At 36.6% G+C, this 15637-nt stretch overlaps 1 protein-coding gene across 1 annotated transcript in view; it reads right to left on the bottom strand.

Moving 5' to 3' along the window:
• atg7 (ATG7 autophagy related 7 homolog (S. cerevisiae)) overlaps positions 1 to 15637 on the bottom strand; it is a 64608-nt gene that overhangs the window by 33915 nt on the left and 15056 nt on the right. The window contains exons 13-17 of the mRNA XM_056735374.1: positions 10404 to 10598; positions 9796 to 9946; positions 9523 to 9599; positions 8291 to 8406; positions 5899 to 5974 (exon numbers count right to left, since the gene is read on the bottom strand). Coding sequence (XP_056591352.1) covers positions 5899 to 5974; positions 8291 to 8406; positions 9523 to 9599; positions 9796 to 9946; positions 10404 to 10598 — 615 coding nt within the window. The remainder of the gene's footprint in view (positions 1 to 5898; positions 5975 to 8290; positions 8407 to 9522; positions 9600 to 9795; positions 9947 to 10403; positions 10599 to 15637) is intronic.

Here is a 15637-nt window from a genome sequence, read left to right as displayed (position 1 = left end):
AAAAGCCTTTCACACAGTCAGGAACATTAAAACCTGTCAAATGAATGAATGGGGTCAGAGGCTTATAATGATGCTTGCTATGGCACGTGTCCTGTATGCCAGCATCTGGTATTGTGTTGCTTGGTGTTGCAGTCCTGAGAAGACTGCTTTTCTGATTAATAGCATGAAGCGTAAAGACTTGCATACACACGATGATGGGTTCATAAGGAGAAGAATATAGTTTGTGAAGGGGCATATGTATGCTGCGTGCTGGTGTGGTTAATAACCCAGATAGATGCTCTTTGACGTCTGTGGCTGCGTCATTAGCCCCCTGTGTGTGCGTCTGAGGTTTAATGCGTGCGGGGGGCTCTTGCTAAACCGCAATACTAAGCTTCAGCATGCACACAGGCAGGGGGTCCCGCTGCATGTGCCACTTTACGAATTACAGCAATACTCTGAGAGGTAAAACTGCAACAAACTGCAGCATAAGCAGAAACATATATTGTATGTCGTATATACTATATATATTCTCCCAAAAGAAAAAACTAATTATTTTCAGAAAATGAAAATTGGAGAGACAGGTGAAAATAACAGAAAAGATGCTCTGCATTTTTTCAAGAGGTCAAATACGGCAAAGAAAATAAGTTTGTATTCACTTTAAGCAATACAACAGTAATATTTCTAGGTGTATTTACATTTATGCATTTGGCAGATGCCTTTATCCAAAGCGGCTTACATGGCATGATACTATACATTTGTATCGGAGTACATGCAATCCCTGGGAATGAACCCATGACCTTTGTGTTTCTAGCGTTGAAAGCTACTAAGCCATTTAGGAAAAGCTCATATTTTTTTGTGATAACCTTAATTTTTATCAGTTGTCATGTGTCTTCACATTGATGTTGGATGACTTTATCCTAATTCAACAGACATTGGACTGGAATAAGCACAATACATCTACAAATGGTCTCTTAATTTTAGGTTTTAGGAAACTTTTGGGTTTTTCCAGTTTATTACAAATATATATTAAAATATCACATTATTATGTAGTAGAAAACTGTTGGGAATCTTACTTGGAAAATTTCAAGAAACACTTGGAACTTGAACAATTTTTGTCGAATGGTAACGTAAGGCATGGGGCGAATACCGGTTTCAAGGTATATTGAGCTCTGAAAGAGTCAAGGTTTCAAAACCACAAAAATGTACTGTGATACCGTTTCTAAGGTATGAGCTGTGTTTACACAAAAACACATAATTAAGTAGTTTTGAAGCAGGTTTGCCAGTAACTTACTGTAGATTTAATTTACAATTTTGTTTTAAATGTAAACGTAACTAGTTCTTGTATTTCATTCGTAAAACAAAACTAAACATCTTAGGTTTCTTTTCTTGTTATACAAAATGTCTTAAATTACGATTACATTCACATATTTTTTACTAGAAAACAAAACATAAATGCTTACGATGAAAATATCTTTTTTTGCAGTGCATGCCAGTAATGAGACCAGTTTTCTGTAAAGAATATATGGACAAACAATATGTTAAATGAAAGAACAGAGTCTCAGCTTTTAAAGAGTAGGTAGCATGAGATCATGAAAATGACATTGCATCCAGTCTGATATGTTGCCGTGTTTGAAAGTAAGTTGTCTGCCAAGTTGTAAGTCCGAAGGTGAATAAATAAAGTTATTTGCTTGTTAAAATGGGAGTCGACTCTGAATCACACAAACGAGACGTGGAATAGTTCACCTGCGTATCTACGTCACTAGACATAGTCCCCGCCTACGTTTTGCTGAGACTGACGCGAAAACGTATTTCTCCTCCCACAAACACTGTCGCTCGTTCTCAAGTTCATCATTTCATTAAAGAGTCTCCTAAAACATATTCCAATTACTGTACATAAATGCAGCACAAAAAAACTTTTTAATAATCCAAAATTGTGTTTCTGCACAAACAGCTACATGGCTCATCCCAATTATGTATAGGATAAAAGAATGCCCAGGACTGTACATGCTACAAAAAAAAAATGTCTAAATGCTAAATGTAATAGTGTAGCACGCGGAAGGGGCATTAGACAGAGCTGCTTGTTTGTGTGAAGTGCGTTTGCCGTTGTGCTTGTTCATGTGTGAGGTTATCTAATGGCGCACCGCTCTTTATTTTCGTAATTTTGTGGCAATTAAAACTTGTTTCCGGCTGCAGCGAGTCCACTGATCTAGAGCTGTATGATCTGCACGTGGGAAAACATGGAAGGAATCACGACCGAGGAATTCTACGATTTAAATGTGTCCCCTGTATGTTCTGCATGTCTAAGAGTGAATGAGTGGATTTGTCTGTATCTTACTATACAAGGACATGAACACTTGAACTTCATCCACAGAGCTGTTTCAAGCTCAAGTGTCTTCATGAACACCCTCCAAAATAAAAGTCTTCTTTATTTCAACCAGATGAAAAAATATTAACTTGCATTTCATAAACTGTAGTAAACACTGTAGTAAACATTCGTATGATTGTCCCTTACTATAGTAAATATTATAGTACACAAGAATCTTACTGCAGTTTAATGTAGTAAATAGTTACTATCGTATACCTACAGTATTTTTATGGATAAATGTGACCTTGAACAACAAAACCAGTCTTATGGGTCAATTTTTTCAAAATTAAGATTTTTTACATATGACAAAATCTGACTGAGATTCAACCATTTAAAACTCTGGAATCTGAGAGTGCAATAAAATCTAAATATTGAGAAAATCGCCTTTTACGTTGTTAATCAGGGGCACTGTGGCAAGACATCCACTCACAAATCCATCTACTCATCTTCATGGTATATCTTAATTTAATATTCTACAGATTTTTGGCATACAATAAAAATCTATAATTTTGACCCATACCATGTATTTTTGTCTTTTACTAAAAATGTTCCCATTCTACTTAAGACTGGTTTTGTGGTCCAGGGTCACAAATGTATTTACTACTTTACAGTTAAGCATAAAAAAATATAGAAATTTGAACATTTTACCAACAAAAAATGATTTGGGATGTATGCTGCTTATTTATCCATTTGTATAAAGTTAATGTCCTTTTTCAGTTACTGCGTGTGTCTATTTATGTGATGACCTGCACTTGTGTTTTTTAAATGATGATAACAGACATATAATCGTGCTAAAACTGTTTGGCCTGTGCTACAGAACTTTAAACCCCTGTGGCACCGGTGCTATGTGCAAAAAAAGGTAACGTACATGCCTGAAAATATCTGACATAAATCACTACTGAAAAAGCCGTTTTCACCTCTTTGTCAAACCAAGAGCCAACTACTTCTATGTAACCACCGCTCCACAGTTTGAGAGCTTAAGATTGTGACAAGCCATTGAAAAGCGTCTCAATGTTAAGACGAAAGACTGCGATTTCCACTGCTCTAAAGTGCTGTAATGACACACCATCATGAGCGGTGTTTAGAGCAGCTGATGTTAGAGTGAAGTCATGAGTGAATTCATGAGAGATTTGAGGGGAAAATCTTGACTGACATTTCAGGACAAGAAGGAATTTAGGCCTGCTTTTACTGAAGCATAAACAAACTGAACAAGACCACATGGAAAAAATATAGACTGGGGATGTGGATGATCCGGTTTATCAAAAAATCAGTCAACAATTGATATAGGTTCTGTTATTATGGTACATCTCTTAGATAAGTTTTTGTAAAAAAGCCATAAAGTAAACAAATACATTTAAATAAAACTGAAGATATGACATAAAAATAATTTACTCATGAAAATATATGAATAAGAAAAATATATAAAACTGGACCCAAATTCTATTAATTAAATTAAAGTATTGCTGCCAATAGATTAAAATCACACTTTATATGTGTGACAAGCAACGGGGGAGGAGTAAATGGATGCTCCGCCCAAGCCGTCTAACATAACATTATTTAATATGGATATCCACTAGAGGGCGGAAGCGCATGTTCAGAATTTAACTGAAGATAATGAGGACCTACACATTTTTAAAAGAGAATGACATTGATAAACTATTTACAATATATAATGCAATATTTCATGAAAAAAGGGACATTGTACATTTTTATTTCACTGGGACTTTAACACGAGCAGGATTCTGAATGAATTAATGTTTTAAATATCCACCATTAAGGTCCGCGCTGCAGCTGGTTACTCTTCCGATAGTGAAGTTGAGGTGTGTATGTTTGTTCACAGCATTTCAGTGATGGATGTTGTATAAACGGTGGATATAACGCTGGATTTGGAGATGGTTTGAAACTGATAGATGGCACGTTCCCAGTGCTAAAAGATGCCGGACATGAAGTCAGACTAAGTCATACGTCTGTGTTTTGCTGGCAATTGGCGTGTAGGTGCATAATGTACAAAACACGAAGTGATTGCTGTGATGAGGTGTTGCTTGCTCGTGCTGTAGTTTCGTCCCACTCTCCCCAATAGTCCCACCTCTAGCAGCTCGTGTTTTTCCGGAAATTATCTTACAGCTGTTTCTCTCTTTTGTAAATTTGATCAAACTTAATACTCTTTGAAGATACGACGTATGCAAAACTACTGTATAGGCACTCAAGATTAATATGAGATTGGCAGAAACTGGTTGTGATACAGAATCTTTAAGGTCGCTCGATATCAAAGTCACCACCAACAAGCTTCTGACAAATCTTTCAAACTTTATTAGAATGTGTTCCCTGGTAAGTAATTACTCTGTGAATGAATCTAGATCTACGTTTTAAGAGATCTGTGCCCATGTTGCATTATTTGTGAGCTTTATTTGCACAATTACGTCTAATGTCCCGGCCCAAGGAAGTGGTCACTTTTAGCATCTTGTTAGCAACCGCCATTTTTAAGACACAATAAGTGGGTTATAATTGTAGTGTTTTATGTCATAGAATAAAATATGTTAACATTTCAAGGTTTTGTTTACCACAGACCTTATTTCGGACGATTTTCTTAAAATCCGTTCAAAACACCCAATTGACTTTGGAGCGAAGGAAGCGGGGTTTGCATACAAATAAAAGTCATCTCTGAGCCTCCCTATTCGGGAACAGCAATTGCTTGAAATATTGGTGGGTTCAATATCTTTCTTAATAAAAACACACAAAACTATAAAAAAGTACAATGACATTTGCTTATAATAAACACAGACCTTATAAAACGAACAGTTACCGCACACATCAAGCCAAAAAAAAAAAAATTTAGGTAAGACAAGTTGCCTATATTAACAAAACGAGTGATCACAACACATTGTGCAACATATAAATAATAATAAACGAATAAGAAGGAAATACAATTTTTTTTTTTTAATGTAAATAAGAACTGAATAAGAATGGAATACGAAACTAAAAATGTTATGTTCACAACCTGACCACTGTGCTGGTTTACATCAACTGCACTTATATTTCTTATTTATTTTTGTTTTGCTCTTTTCATATATACAGTACACTCACATTTGTAATCAATTTTATTGCAGTTTTATTGTTTCTTAAAATCTAAAGTATTTGTGATCTTAAATCATTTGGATTTTAAAGATACGTCTTATTTCTCTCTGTCAATCATTTCAGTATGTTGAATTGCCCTTGTGTATGAAATGTGGTTTATAAATAAACTTGCCTTGCTTATGTTTAAATAGCACCGGCTTTTAAAAATTAGAACAAAAAGAAAAAATGAAACTTCAACGGCTTTTCATAATAGTGCTTAAATATATATATATAAATACCTCATGGTCTTTGCCAGAAATGCCTGTGCCAAGTGATGTAATCAGTATGCGAGTGGACACCATGTATAACCGGTGACACAGACTATTGCAACAAGCCCATTGCACAATTTATATTTAAATTCAATATTAAGGACAGAAGTTTAATATACAAGCACCACAATTCGAATGAACATATCCATATACTATATGTAGTTTACTGACCTGATGTGGCACGAGACCCAGTGAAGTTGGCGGTTCGTTCATGCGGTCGTCGCTGCTACTGGCCATAGCATAACCTCTGACAGAGATAAAACACAAAGTAAAATTACTATTATCAATTTCATACGCTTTTGAGGTCCATAGATTAATTTCTATTCATACCTTTCAAAACTGATATCCCTCAAAAATACAATTTTGTGTTTCACAAGAAAGTAAGTAATGTGAGTTAGGACAACATAAAGGTGAAAAAATAACAGAAAATAACTGCTGCACAACTGCTCATATGATTGATGAGGATTTTATAAAAACATTCCACACATTCCTTTAAAAGAAGTATGAGTTTTAGTCAATTCAGCTGTGTGTGTGTGCTGTTGAGAAATGCTCGGAGCAGCTTTTGGATTTTGTCAGTTTTAGTCACAAATCCTGAGGCCGTAAGTATGTGATTCAAATGTCAAAGTGTCATTTATAGTTTGAGAGGAATTCATTAAGCACTTTAGCATTTGCAAGTTATGTCTGTTTTCTTACTAATGCATCCTGTGTGTCTGTAAGTGTTTCTACATGAAGAACTCCATTATTACATCGTCCAATTACGTTTCAGACCTTAAAGGTAAAGCGTATCATTTCACATGGGCATGAACCACATTTTCACATCTTAAGAATTTTTTGTGATCAGCACCATAAAGTACTAACTAAAGGTCTTTGCACATACAGTCTGATATTTTCGTAAACGTTTTTTTCATATTCAATGTCCTTAAAATCAGTGACGGACGGAAACCTACTCCCATAATAGGAAAAAATTAGTGGTGGGCAGTGAGACTCTTATCGCGCGATAAAAAAAATGTCGCCGTTAATCTATTCTCAAAGTTGGGTTGGGAGCTGGGTCTATACTACGCAAGCTATGATGACTTTCACCTTGATATTTTAGCGCGGATGTATACCAGCTTAACTGCACTGTACGGGGCGAGAACGAGGAGCTCTTCCAGTCTCAAGTACCACCTAAACGCAAATCATACCTTAGCTAATGCGGAAGTAAACACAAGTTCATCTTATTGAACATAATTTAATTTTCATCACCAATTATCATAGTAGAACAGCTTTCTCAAGCAGTTTGTGATGCATTTTGGAAACAGGAGATGAGCCCCTGGTCTAATGCGCCACCTGGCTTGAGAAACCCGTTCTCAAAGACTTACTTTTAGTCATTATTTGGGGAGCACACATATTCTGAATGCCTTCGGCAGAATTCAAATGAGCCATTTTAATCTAGATTAATCTATGCCCACCACTACACTTCAAAATGTCTTTTGTGTTCAACAGAACAAAAAAAAGATGATGAAGAATGTAGGACAACAAACACTTTTGACCACCATTGTATTTTTCCTACTATGGGAGTCAATGGGGGGCAAAATGTGTCTAGTTAAAAGCATTCTTTCAAATATATTTCTCTGTGTTGATCAGAACAAATAAATTTATACAGATTTGGAACAACTCCAATGAGAGTAAATGATGACAAAATTTTCATCTTTGTGTGAAGTATCCCTTTAAGATCTCAAATAAATCCAACAACATAATAATTGGTGACCCATTCATCAAATTCAGGATGGTTGACTTTGACATGAATGTGCATTCTGAATTTCACCCGCTGCATTTGTGGGTCTCTTCTCAAAAGAGCGTCAGTCTTTTGTGGCCTATCTGAAGGCTTTTATCCGAGCTTCCAGAGGAGACATCAGTGCTCCATAACAGCTTAATGCATCTGAAGAGAGACTATTGGGTGGATGCCAGCGCTATCTTAGACATTCAGTGTCCTTCACTTTCTAAAATGGTCTTTGAAAGATAAACACGGATGAAAGCCTTCTATAGTCTCTCATACAGCCTAGAAATACATTATACAACACAACACAGGAATATGCACTTTAGTCGTGACGTTATAGCCCAATTTCCTGATCCAGAGACTTAAACAGAGAGCTCAGAGCAAACCAAAACAAGCGGCTATGAGCTATTTTTTTTACAGATTAAATAAATACGTATGATTGGAGAGTAAAACTTAAGTATGCATGACATATATGGAAAATAAACGTTGGTTTACCCCAAACTAAGCAATTTTACAGTAACATTATTTGTGATGGGTGCAATTTTTGTAAGCATTCATGACAGCCCTTAAGATTATAGCAAGACAGTAATTGCTGATAGATAACAATCTATTTGCATAGGAATAATTTAATAATAATATATTTTTAATAATATATTTAACCGTTTTGAAAACACGAGTGAACACACAACTATTTTTTAACATACTATAATTACGGATGCAAAAATCCTGTATAGCAAAGATCCTTAATGAACAAGGATTTAGATGTTCGGGTTTATAGGATGTTTATCTAAATGATGAAGCACATACCCCTCTGGATGCTGGAGTATAGACACCATCAGTTCAACAGCCAGGGCTCCAGCGATCATGGCCAGACCAGGACGACTCACCGTGCACTGCTGGTCTAGAGTTCTGTCTCTGGTAGACTAACAGAAATATAGAGTTAACCCGAATGCTTTCAAGAAACTACATAAAAAATAAAAATCTATTAATATCGCTGCGTTCCTTCTGAAACCTTGTATCACTCTGAATTTCTTGATATTTATTTTTGCCATAAATCATTTTTAGTAGTCACCTTTTATGTTTGTCACTGGGCTATGCAAATATCTTAACACTTAAAAGTTTTAAAAAGAGCTTGTCGACTTATTTAACACAGTATTTAATCATCATTTAATCAAAAGTACAGTGTTTCTTTTCCATTTCCTGAATTACATTGAATTTGGACATCTGAGGTTTTGATAAGACGTTTACCTAAAAATCCCAAGATTTTACATTACTTAATTAAACATAAATAACTTTGCTCTGAAAGACACCAAGAAAAATATGCATAATATCTTAATGATAATGTTGATAACCAAACAGTTCTTCGACCCCATTGACTCCCATAGTACGAAAAACTACTTTATAATTTGTTTTGTACTGTTGAACACAAAAGAAGATATTTGGAAGAATGTAGGACAGCAAACAGTTCTGGGGCACTTCTGACTGCCAATTACATTTTTCCTACTATGGGAGTCAATATCCGTAGCTTTGAACCGCCAGCCTGAGAAGCGGGTCTGTGAACGGTGCCGTAATGGCACTGAACCGGATGGCTGCTTGCCGGAGCTGGATTATTTTACCCTGTCTGGTCTATGGTGTATTATGTGTATCTGTTTTTCTCACCACTTTCCTCATGTTATGCTGTATTTTTTTTCTTAAATCCATTTTGTTACACTGTACTTGTATATGTGTAATGACAATAAATTGAATCCAATCCAATCCAATGGGGTTCGAGATCGGTTTGGTTACAAGCATTCGTCTAGATATCTTTCGACAAAACAAAGAAATTTATACAGGTTTGGAACAACTCGAGGGCGAGTAATTCATTACAGAATTTTTTTTGGGGGGTGTACTATCCCTTAAGAGTGACCACAGGCTTGACTCTTAGGCATAGGTATAAGCAAAGCATCAATCTTATGAGGTCATCCTTTGAAATATTGCATGCATCTTAAGGTATTCCAACACTTCCATACAGCGTTTGAAAGCTTTGTTGGTGTACTCACATCTCCAGGAGCGACCACATCATTACAAAAGTAGCAGCCGAGACTGTGTCCAGGTATATTGGAGAACAAAGATGCTCCTGAGAACAGCAAAAAGTCATGCTTACGTTAACATACATAAAGAGCTCTGTCTGTCACAGCGCACTGCTTTAAAGTCAATGTGAATCGTTGTCCGTACCATGGGAAATCATTAAATTCATCTTGAATTAACTGTCTTCATTCTGAGCTATCAGGATGAGAGGAAGTAAAATAACTTTGGATAAACTGGAGTTTTACCTGGTGTTGTAGTGACCGCTGGTGTAGAGCAAGAGGAGGAGTTGGAGGAAGACATGGGGCTGGAATCTTCAGATCGGCACTCTTTGGGTTTCTTCAGACCGTGTCTCATCACCACAAATGTGTCAAACCCCAGAGCGGCATTAACTATCAACTGAAAATATAGAGACGTTGAACTCCCAACACTCCAAAAACTTGAACACTGACCTTAATGTGGATATGATTTAAGCATACTTAAGGCATAAAACACTATTTAAAATGTTAGATGCAATACTTAAACAAGACACGTTTTGGGCATCAATCTTACAAAATGTAGTGAGTTTAAGGCTTGAAAAAAAAATGTAATTACAAATTGATCTACATGTGTCTGTTTGTATGCCATTGTATACTACTGTAAGAGTTGAAGTGTTACCGATACATTTAGCAGCTCAAAAGTATAGACTGATGTCACTTTGGTCTCCTGTGTGTCTGGTAAAAGGTTTGTAAAGCAAATATAAAAGAGAAGCCCTATGTGGCTCTTAGCAACTACAGTGGTGATAACCAGCAAAAGGATTAAAGCCATAGTGGGAAATGACTAAATAAAAGATGAAAGATTGGAGGGTGGAGACTACCTTTCTTTTGCTGGCAGCGATGACTGTAGGAAGCCAGCGGCTCTCGCGAGTGTCCATCAACAGGAAGACCACGTCGTGTTCAGAGATAAGCTTCTCCAGCTGTTCTACATCCTGCTGAGCTTGAGCCATCGTAGTCTCGGAAAAGTTCACCGGATGGCCAGGCATCGGTATGCTCATGTTATAACCTTCAGCATTCTGAAATGTCACATATTCACAGGCTTAACTCATGGGTGTGATTCTAAAGAAATACACAAACTGATGTTGAATCTTAAATGCAGTACAAGTCAGACTGGGTAAATACATTTACAGCAATATAATTATAGACATATTTTAGTTCACAGAAACAGGATTTTGAGGGACTGTGGCGCTGGATGACATCACACGCTAATTAACATGTGTGACATCATTGCGTGTTGACACTTCAGATCCATTTGCATCTGCTCTCTTAACATTCTGTGTTTTAATACAGCTGACTGTGAATGAAAGAGACATTGCCTAAACAATGCCATTAAACCAGATTAGACTATTAAATTACGAGAAGTTTAAAACATTTCCGGATCATTTTGAAACCATGACTGGACAAATTAGATTGTGGTGGGCAAAAGTAATGAATGGGAAACACTAAATCTCAGATGAAAAGATATCCTTAAAGGATCTCTTTTATCCTAAATGTGAAGAGATATCAGTAAAATTAACAGTGGTTTTAACATTTTGGATGTATATTCCGTAATGTCTAACGTAGTAGAGTAGGCAGGGCGAGACCGTGGTTCGAGTCCAGTGAGTAATTGTGTATTAGCGCCAGCTGTGCACACACCGGGCTCGAATCACGTAGGAGATTGGGAGCATATAAAAGGAACGAGCGACCGGACCGTCGAAGAGAGAGGACCGGGCCCGAACATATGTTAAGTTTGTATTTGTATTTGTATTTATATTTTGTTCGCCGGCGGTCGTCCGTGAGGGGCCTCCGGCTGTTATTATTTATATTAAAACTTGTTTAAAACATTTAACTTGTTTAAATGTTTTTAAATCTTCCATATCTTGAATTTTATTACATCTAACAAGCCAGTGATGAAGCTGTTTACAGAGTTGTGCTCTTTGGAAGCAGTGAACATAAACAGTTATGTATCATCTGTGTAGCAATAAGAATCTACCCTATGCTTCCTGATTACATTACCTAAAGGTCACATACACAGAAAGAGCAGCGGTCCTAAAACGAAGCTCTGTGGGACTTCACACAAGAGGCTAAGTCACAAACCATTCAAAAAACAATTTTTCCTTTTAAAACGTAATATTAAAATCAATTTCGTCATATACATTTCTGAAGTAAAATTGGGTGAAAGCAATATTTAAAAATGTAAAGTAACGTAAACTTACTTACGAAGTAAGACAACGTCAATGCTATAAAACTAGTGTGGTTCCCTGAATGATTATTACTAGACCGTAACATATAAAATAAAGAAATAATCACAACTGAATACAATGAGGTTTCATAAAGAAAGAAAAAATATAAAATAGTTTGATGATAAGTTGAAAATCAACAGGGTGGTTGGAGGTAAGGCAATCCCTTCATTTGCTGAAGAAAAAAAGCTACATTTTTAAGCCAATGTTCATTATGTTATTACTTTTATTACAAAAAGATAAATAATCAAGAAACTAATAATAAATTGCAACTAGAGTACAGAGGCGTATAGCAAAAGCCAAAAGGGTAGTCAACTCAACCATGATTCAATCAACTGAAGGTGTTTGTTCTGTGAGGAATACGATACACACTTAAATTCTGTAAAGATGAGCACTGAATCCGAAAACATGTCATTTCATCCCACTATCTGAGCGAAAGAGGACGTATGGTGTGTGTGTGTTTGTGAGTGAATAGTAATAACTTCAGGAATATCCGGCTCATCTAATTGGCCCGGCACACAGAGGGGTTCTGTGAAAATAAAACTATGTTGTAATTAGCTGACCGGGGGAGTCGATCGATACAGGATGAGAAAATGAATAAATGATGACCAGAGAGTCAACACAGCAGACAGATAATTTCATTTCAGTGACCAGATGGGCATCTGCCAACACAAGACGTTAGAAGAGTAATGATTATTTAGCCAGGTGTACAAAAACCTTCCTTGGACCTTCAGTAAACACACACATGCACACATACAAGAGCCCAACTGTCAGATGGCGTGTGGCTTACGTAAGGATATCGCCCTCGCTCTTGTTTTAGCACCTCCGTTCTTTGCACTCGGAAAAATAACATTTGGAGAAATGCAGAAGTTGGCATAAGACAGACTTTAATAATGAGCCCGTCTGAGGTGTGATCAGATAATAACTTGACCAACAAGAGTGCGATCCGAAAGCCAACATCTTTCCATTAGTCTTACCATGTGGAAACATTAAAGCTTTAGTGACCCGTGAATTAACAAAAAGTGAGGACAGGGGGGTCAATCCACCCCCCCAAAAAAATATTCATATTCAATGATTTTCTTCTGTGAAAAGCTAAAGGCCCAATTTAAAAAACTGTGCTTGTCATTTCTAATATGCAATTTTGTTTAATAAAAACTGGACACATCAGCCATCTAGAGAGTTTATGTGGATTAATGTTTTCTTTAATTTATACACCATTATCTTAAATGATTTGAATAAACTCTCTTTCGGCACCGCAAGCGAGCATAAATGATGTCAATGATGGGATTTTTTTTCATTTGGCATGGAAACAGCCATGGAAAGTTCCCTGGACATTTGCTGGAAAAAAGGCCCCAAACGATAATGATTTGAATAATAAAGAAAATATGTAAAATAAGAGGTTTTAATTACTGCAGATGAATAAATCATTTAGCAAGTATTACAAAAACTAATCTTAAGTGCTATAATTGGGCCCCGAGTGCATCTAGCAACCCAGAAAACGTGAAAAATAACAACCCAGTAAGTTTGTTTTGGTGTGCATTTCCTTCCAAGCATGAGAAATCGAGCCGTTCAGATTTCACTCCTGTTGTGATGTCCAAAGCAGATTTTATTATAATATTACCGCCCCTTAATCTACACAGTTCGACCCACCGTGCTCCGCCATTGTTGTTTTCACAAGCGACAGTGGTGTATGTGACGCCATGGCTAAAGTTTGTGAAAAACATGCAATGTAGTCGCTGCACAGAGTCCAAACCAAGGAGGAGACCAGCAGTGGAATTATTTTATTTTTAGAGGAAATCCCTCAGAGTAAAAACCTGCTTGTTTGCGCGAATCACTTCAAACAGGAGTGCTTTTTCAACCTAGGACAGTACAAGCAGGATTAGCTTCAAAGTTGTTCCTCAAAAGTGATCGAGACCGACTGAACGAGACAAAACTGCCGATGTGATTAATATTTATCAACAGTCTGAATTGACGTAATTGTACCGTATACATAGGAGGATTACATATGATAGCGAAGGGAGCTAAGTCAGTCACTGGCTAACATTCAGAACATTCAAAGCAAGTGTTAAACTAAGTGAAGATGAAAACTTGGAGTTTAGTTGTATGAATATTAATACGTGCGCTTATATGTTTAGCCGCGGCAAGCTGTTTATTTTGCTAATGAACAGGGGCGAACACTGCAGGTTAGTTTAGTTTTAAACGAAAGTTGTGTGTGTAACATTATAAAATGTGAACGACAAGCGATCAGTTAAATCCACGTTATTCCGCTGAGATCTGCAGGTGAAGCCATGGATTTAAGGCAAGAATACACGCACAACGTGAGCGCTGTTTGCTATGACAGATTTTTTGTCTCCGGATGAATGATTTGAGACATTTAAGATGAAACTAACCGCAGAGGAATTCAGGAAACATAATTTAGCAAAACCATTGCCATGGTAGTACTACACATGTGTTGAAAAGCCGGACGGAAGGGGGGTGGGATGCGCTGTAAGCCATTATCATTTTAAGAAACATGCACTAAAACGGTTGCTGTGAGCCGAGCTGTTTTTGACGAGGCAAGAAGGGTTTTGTTTACACAGCCATTGAGTGTTTTTAAGCAAAATATGTTCCAGACATTTCATGAAGACCCTAATAAATCATACCAACTTGTTAAAAGTGGTCGTATGAGGAGACATTTAAGAAGTCAATGTATTGAACAAGTTTTTCATTTCAATAATACTGACAATCCACAGAAATTCATTCTGCATTAAATTTGATAATCTGGAGCCCCCTGCACTCTTTTTCATTCGCTTGTGCACTTCCAGCTGTTTTTAAATGTGTCCGGTGAAATGAGCTACTGACTCATTCTGTACCACCTGCTCTCAGTCACTGAAGGTCAGTGGAGCATCTATACAGGGGCAGCAGCTTCACCTGTAATGGATGCAAACATTCAAAAACGAAGACGGCGCTTCAAACCTGAGTAAGCTTTACATACATTGGGGAGAAATCACTTATTTCAGAAATCACACAATAAAAGCAGCATAAAATAACGTTGTAATAATGTCAAGCGTCAATTAACTGTCAAGTCAAGTCAAAGAATTTGATGAATTTAGATTTAAACTATATTAAAAGCTTTGTCTTTATTGTATGAATCTGGGGGGTTTTGGAAGGGCATTTGTTGAGTTTGAAGAATCATGGGAAGTAAAGGGGATATGCTATGATGGAACCACAGATGGAGTCAGAGGTGCAACGGAGTACAGAATCAAGGGCTTGATATGTCGGTCTTGTGTATATTTAAACGACCGACAACATTCCCACGCGAGGCATGAATATGAAGTTAAATGTCTGAGTCACATGAGTCTGATGTTAGCCTACACTCACACTGCTCATAAGCCTTAAACACTTTTTATCTATTTAAGGTTTTATTTAGAACAATATATAATGCATGTAAAAATGCTTTACAATGTTTAAGGTATAAAATGTAAGATGTTGTTAGAAGTGGAGATTTTAATGATTATTAAATCAGAGAGGTAACTAATGATCTGTATATGGGTCAATGACATATAAGGACCACGTATGCGGTGCGACCAATAAAATCAATAATTGTATTAAAATTAAATTAAATACATTATTTTTTTGGGGATGAAATATGAATCTCAGATACAGTATGCTTAAGCTAATGGTATTTAAAAAAGCATTCATATCAGTTGCATGCGACTTTCAGGAACAATAAGTTAATTTTGTTTATTTAAGAAGCCAAAATTATAAAACAAAAAACGAGATGATTACTTACCTAAACTCAAAGAAAAACATTCACGATTTGTTCTGACGTTGCAAAAGCTCACCGGTAAAGCCTT

The sequence above is a fragment of the Triplophysa dalaica genome, chromosome 21 (genome assembly GCF_015846415.1).
Source record: "Triplophysa dalaica isolate WHDGS20190420 chromosome 21, ASM1584641v1, whole genome shotgun sequence".
Lineage (NCBI taxonomy): Eukaryota > Metazoa > Chordata > Actinopteri > Cypriniformes > Nemacheilidae > Triplophysa > Triplophysa dalaica.
Note: the sequence above shows the minus strand (reverse complement) of the source record. Positions and strands in the feature narration are given on the sequence as shown.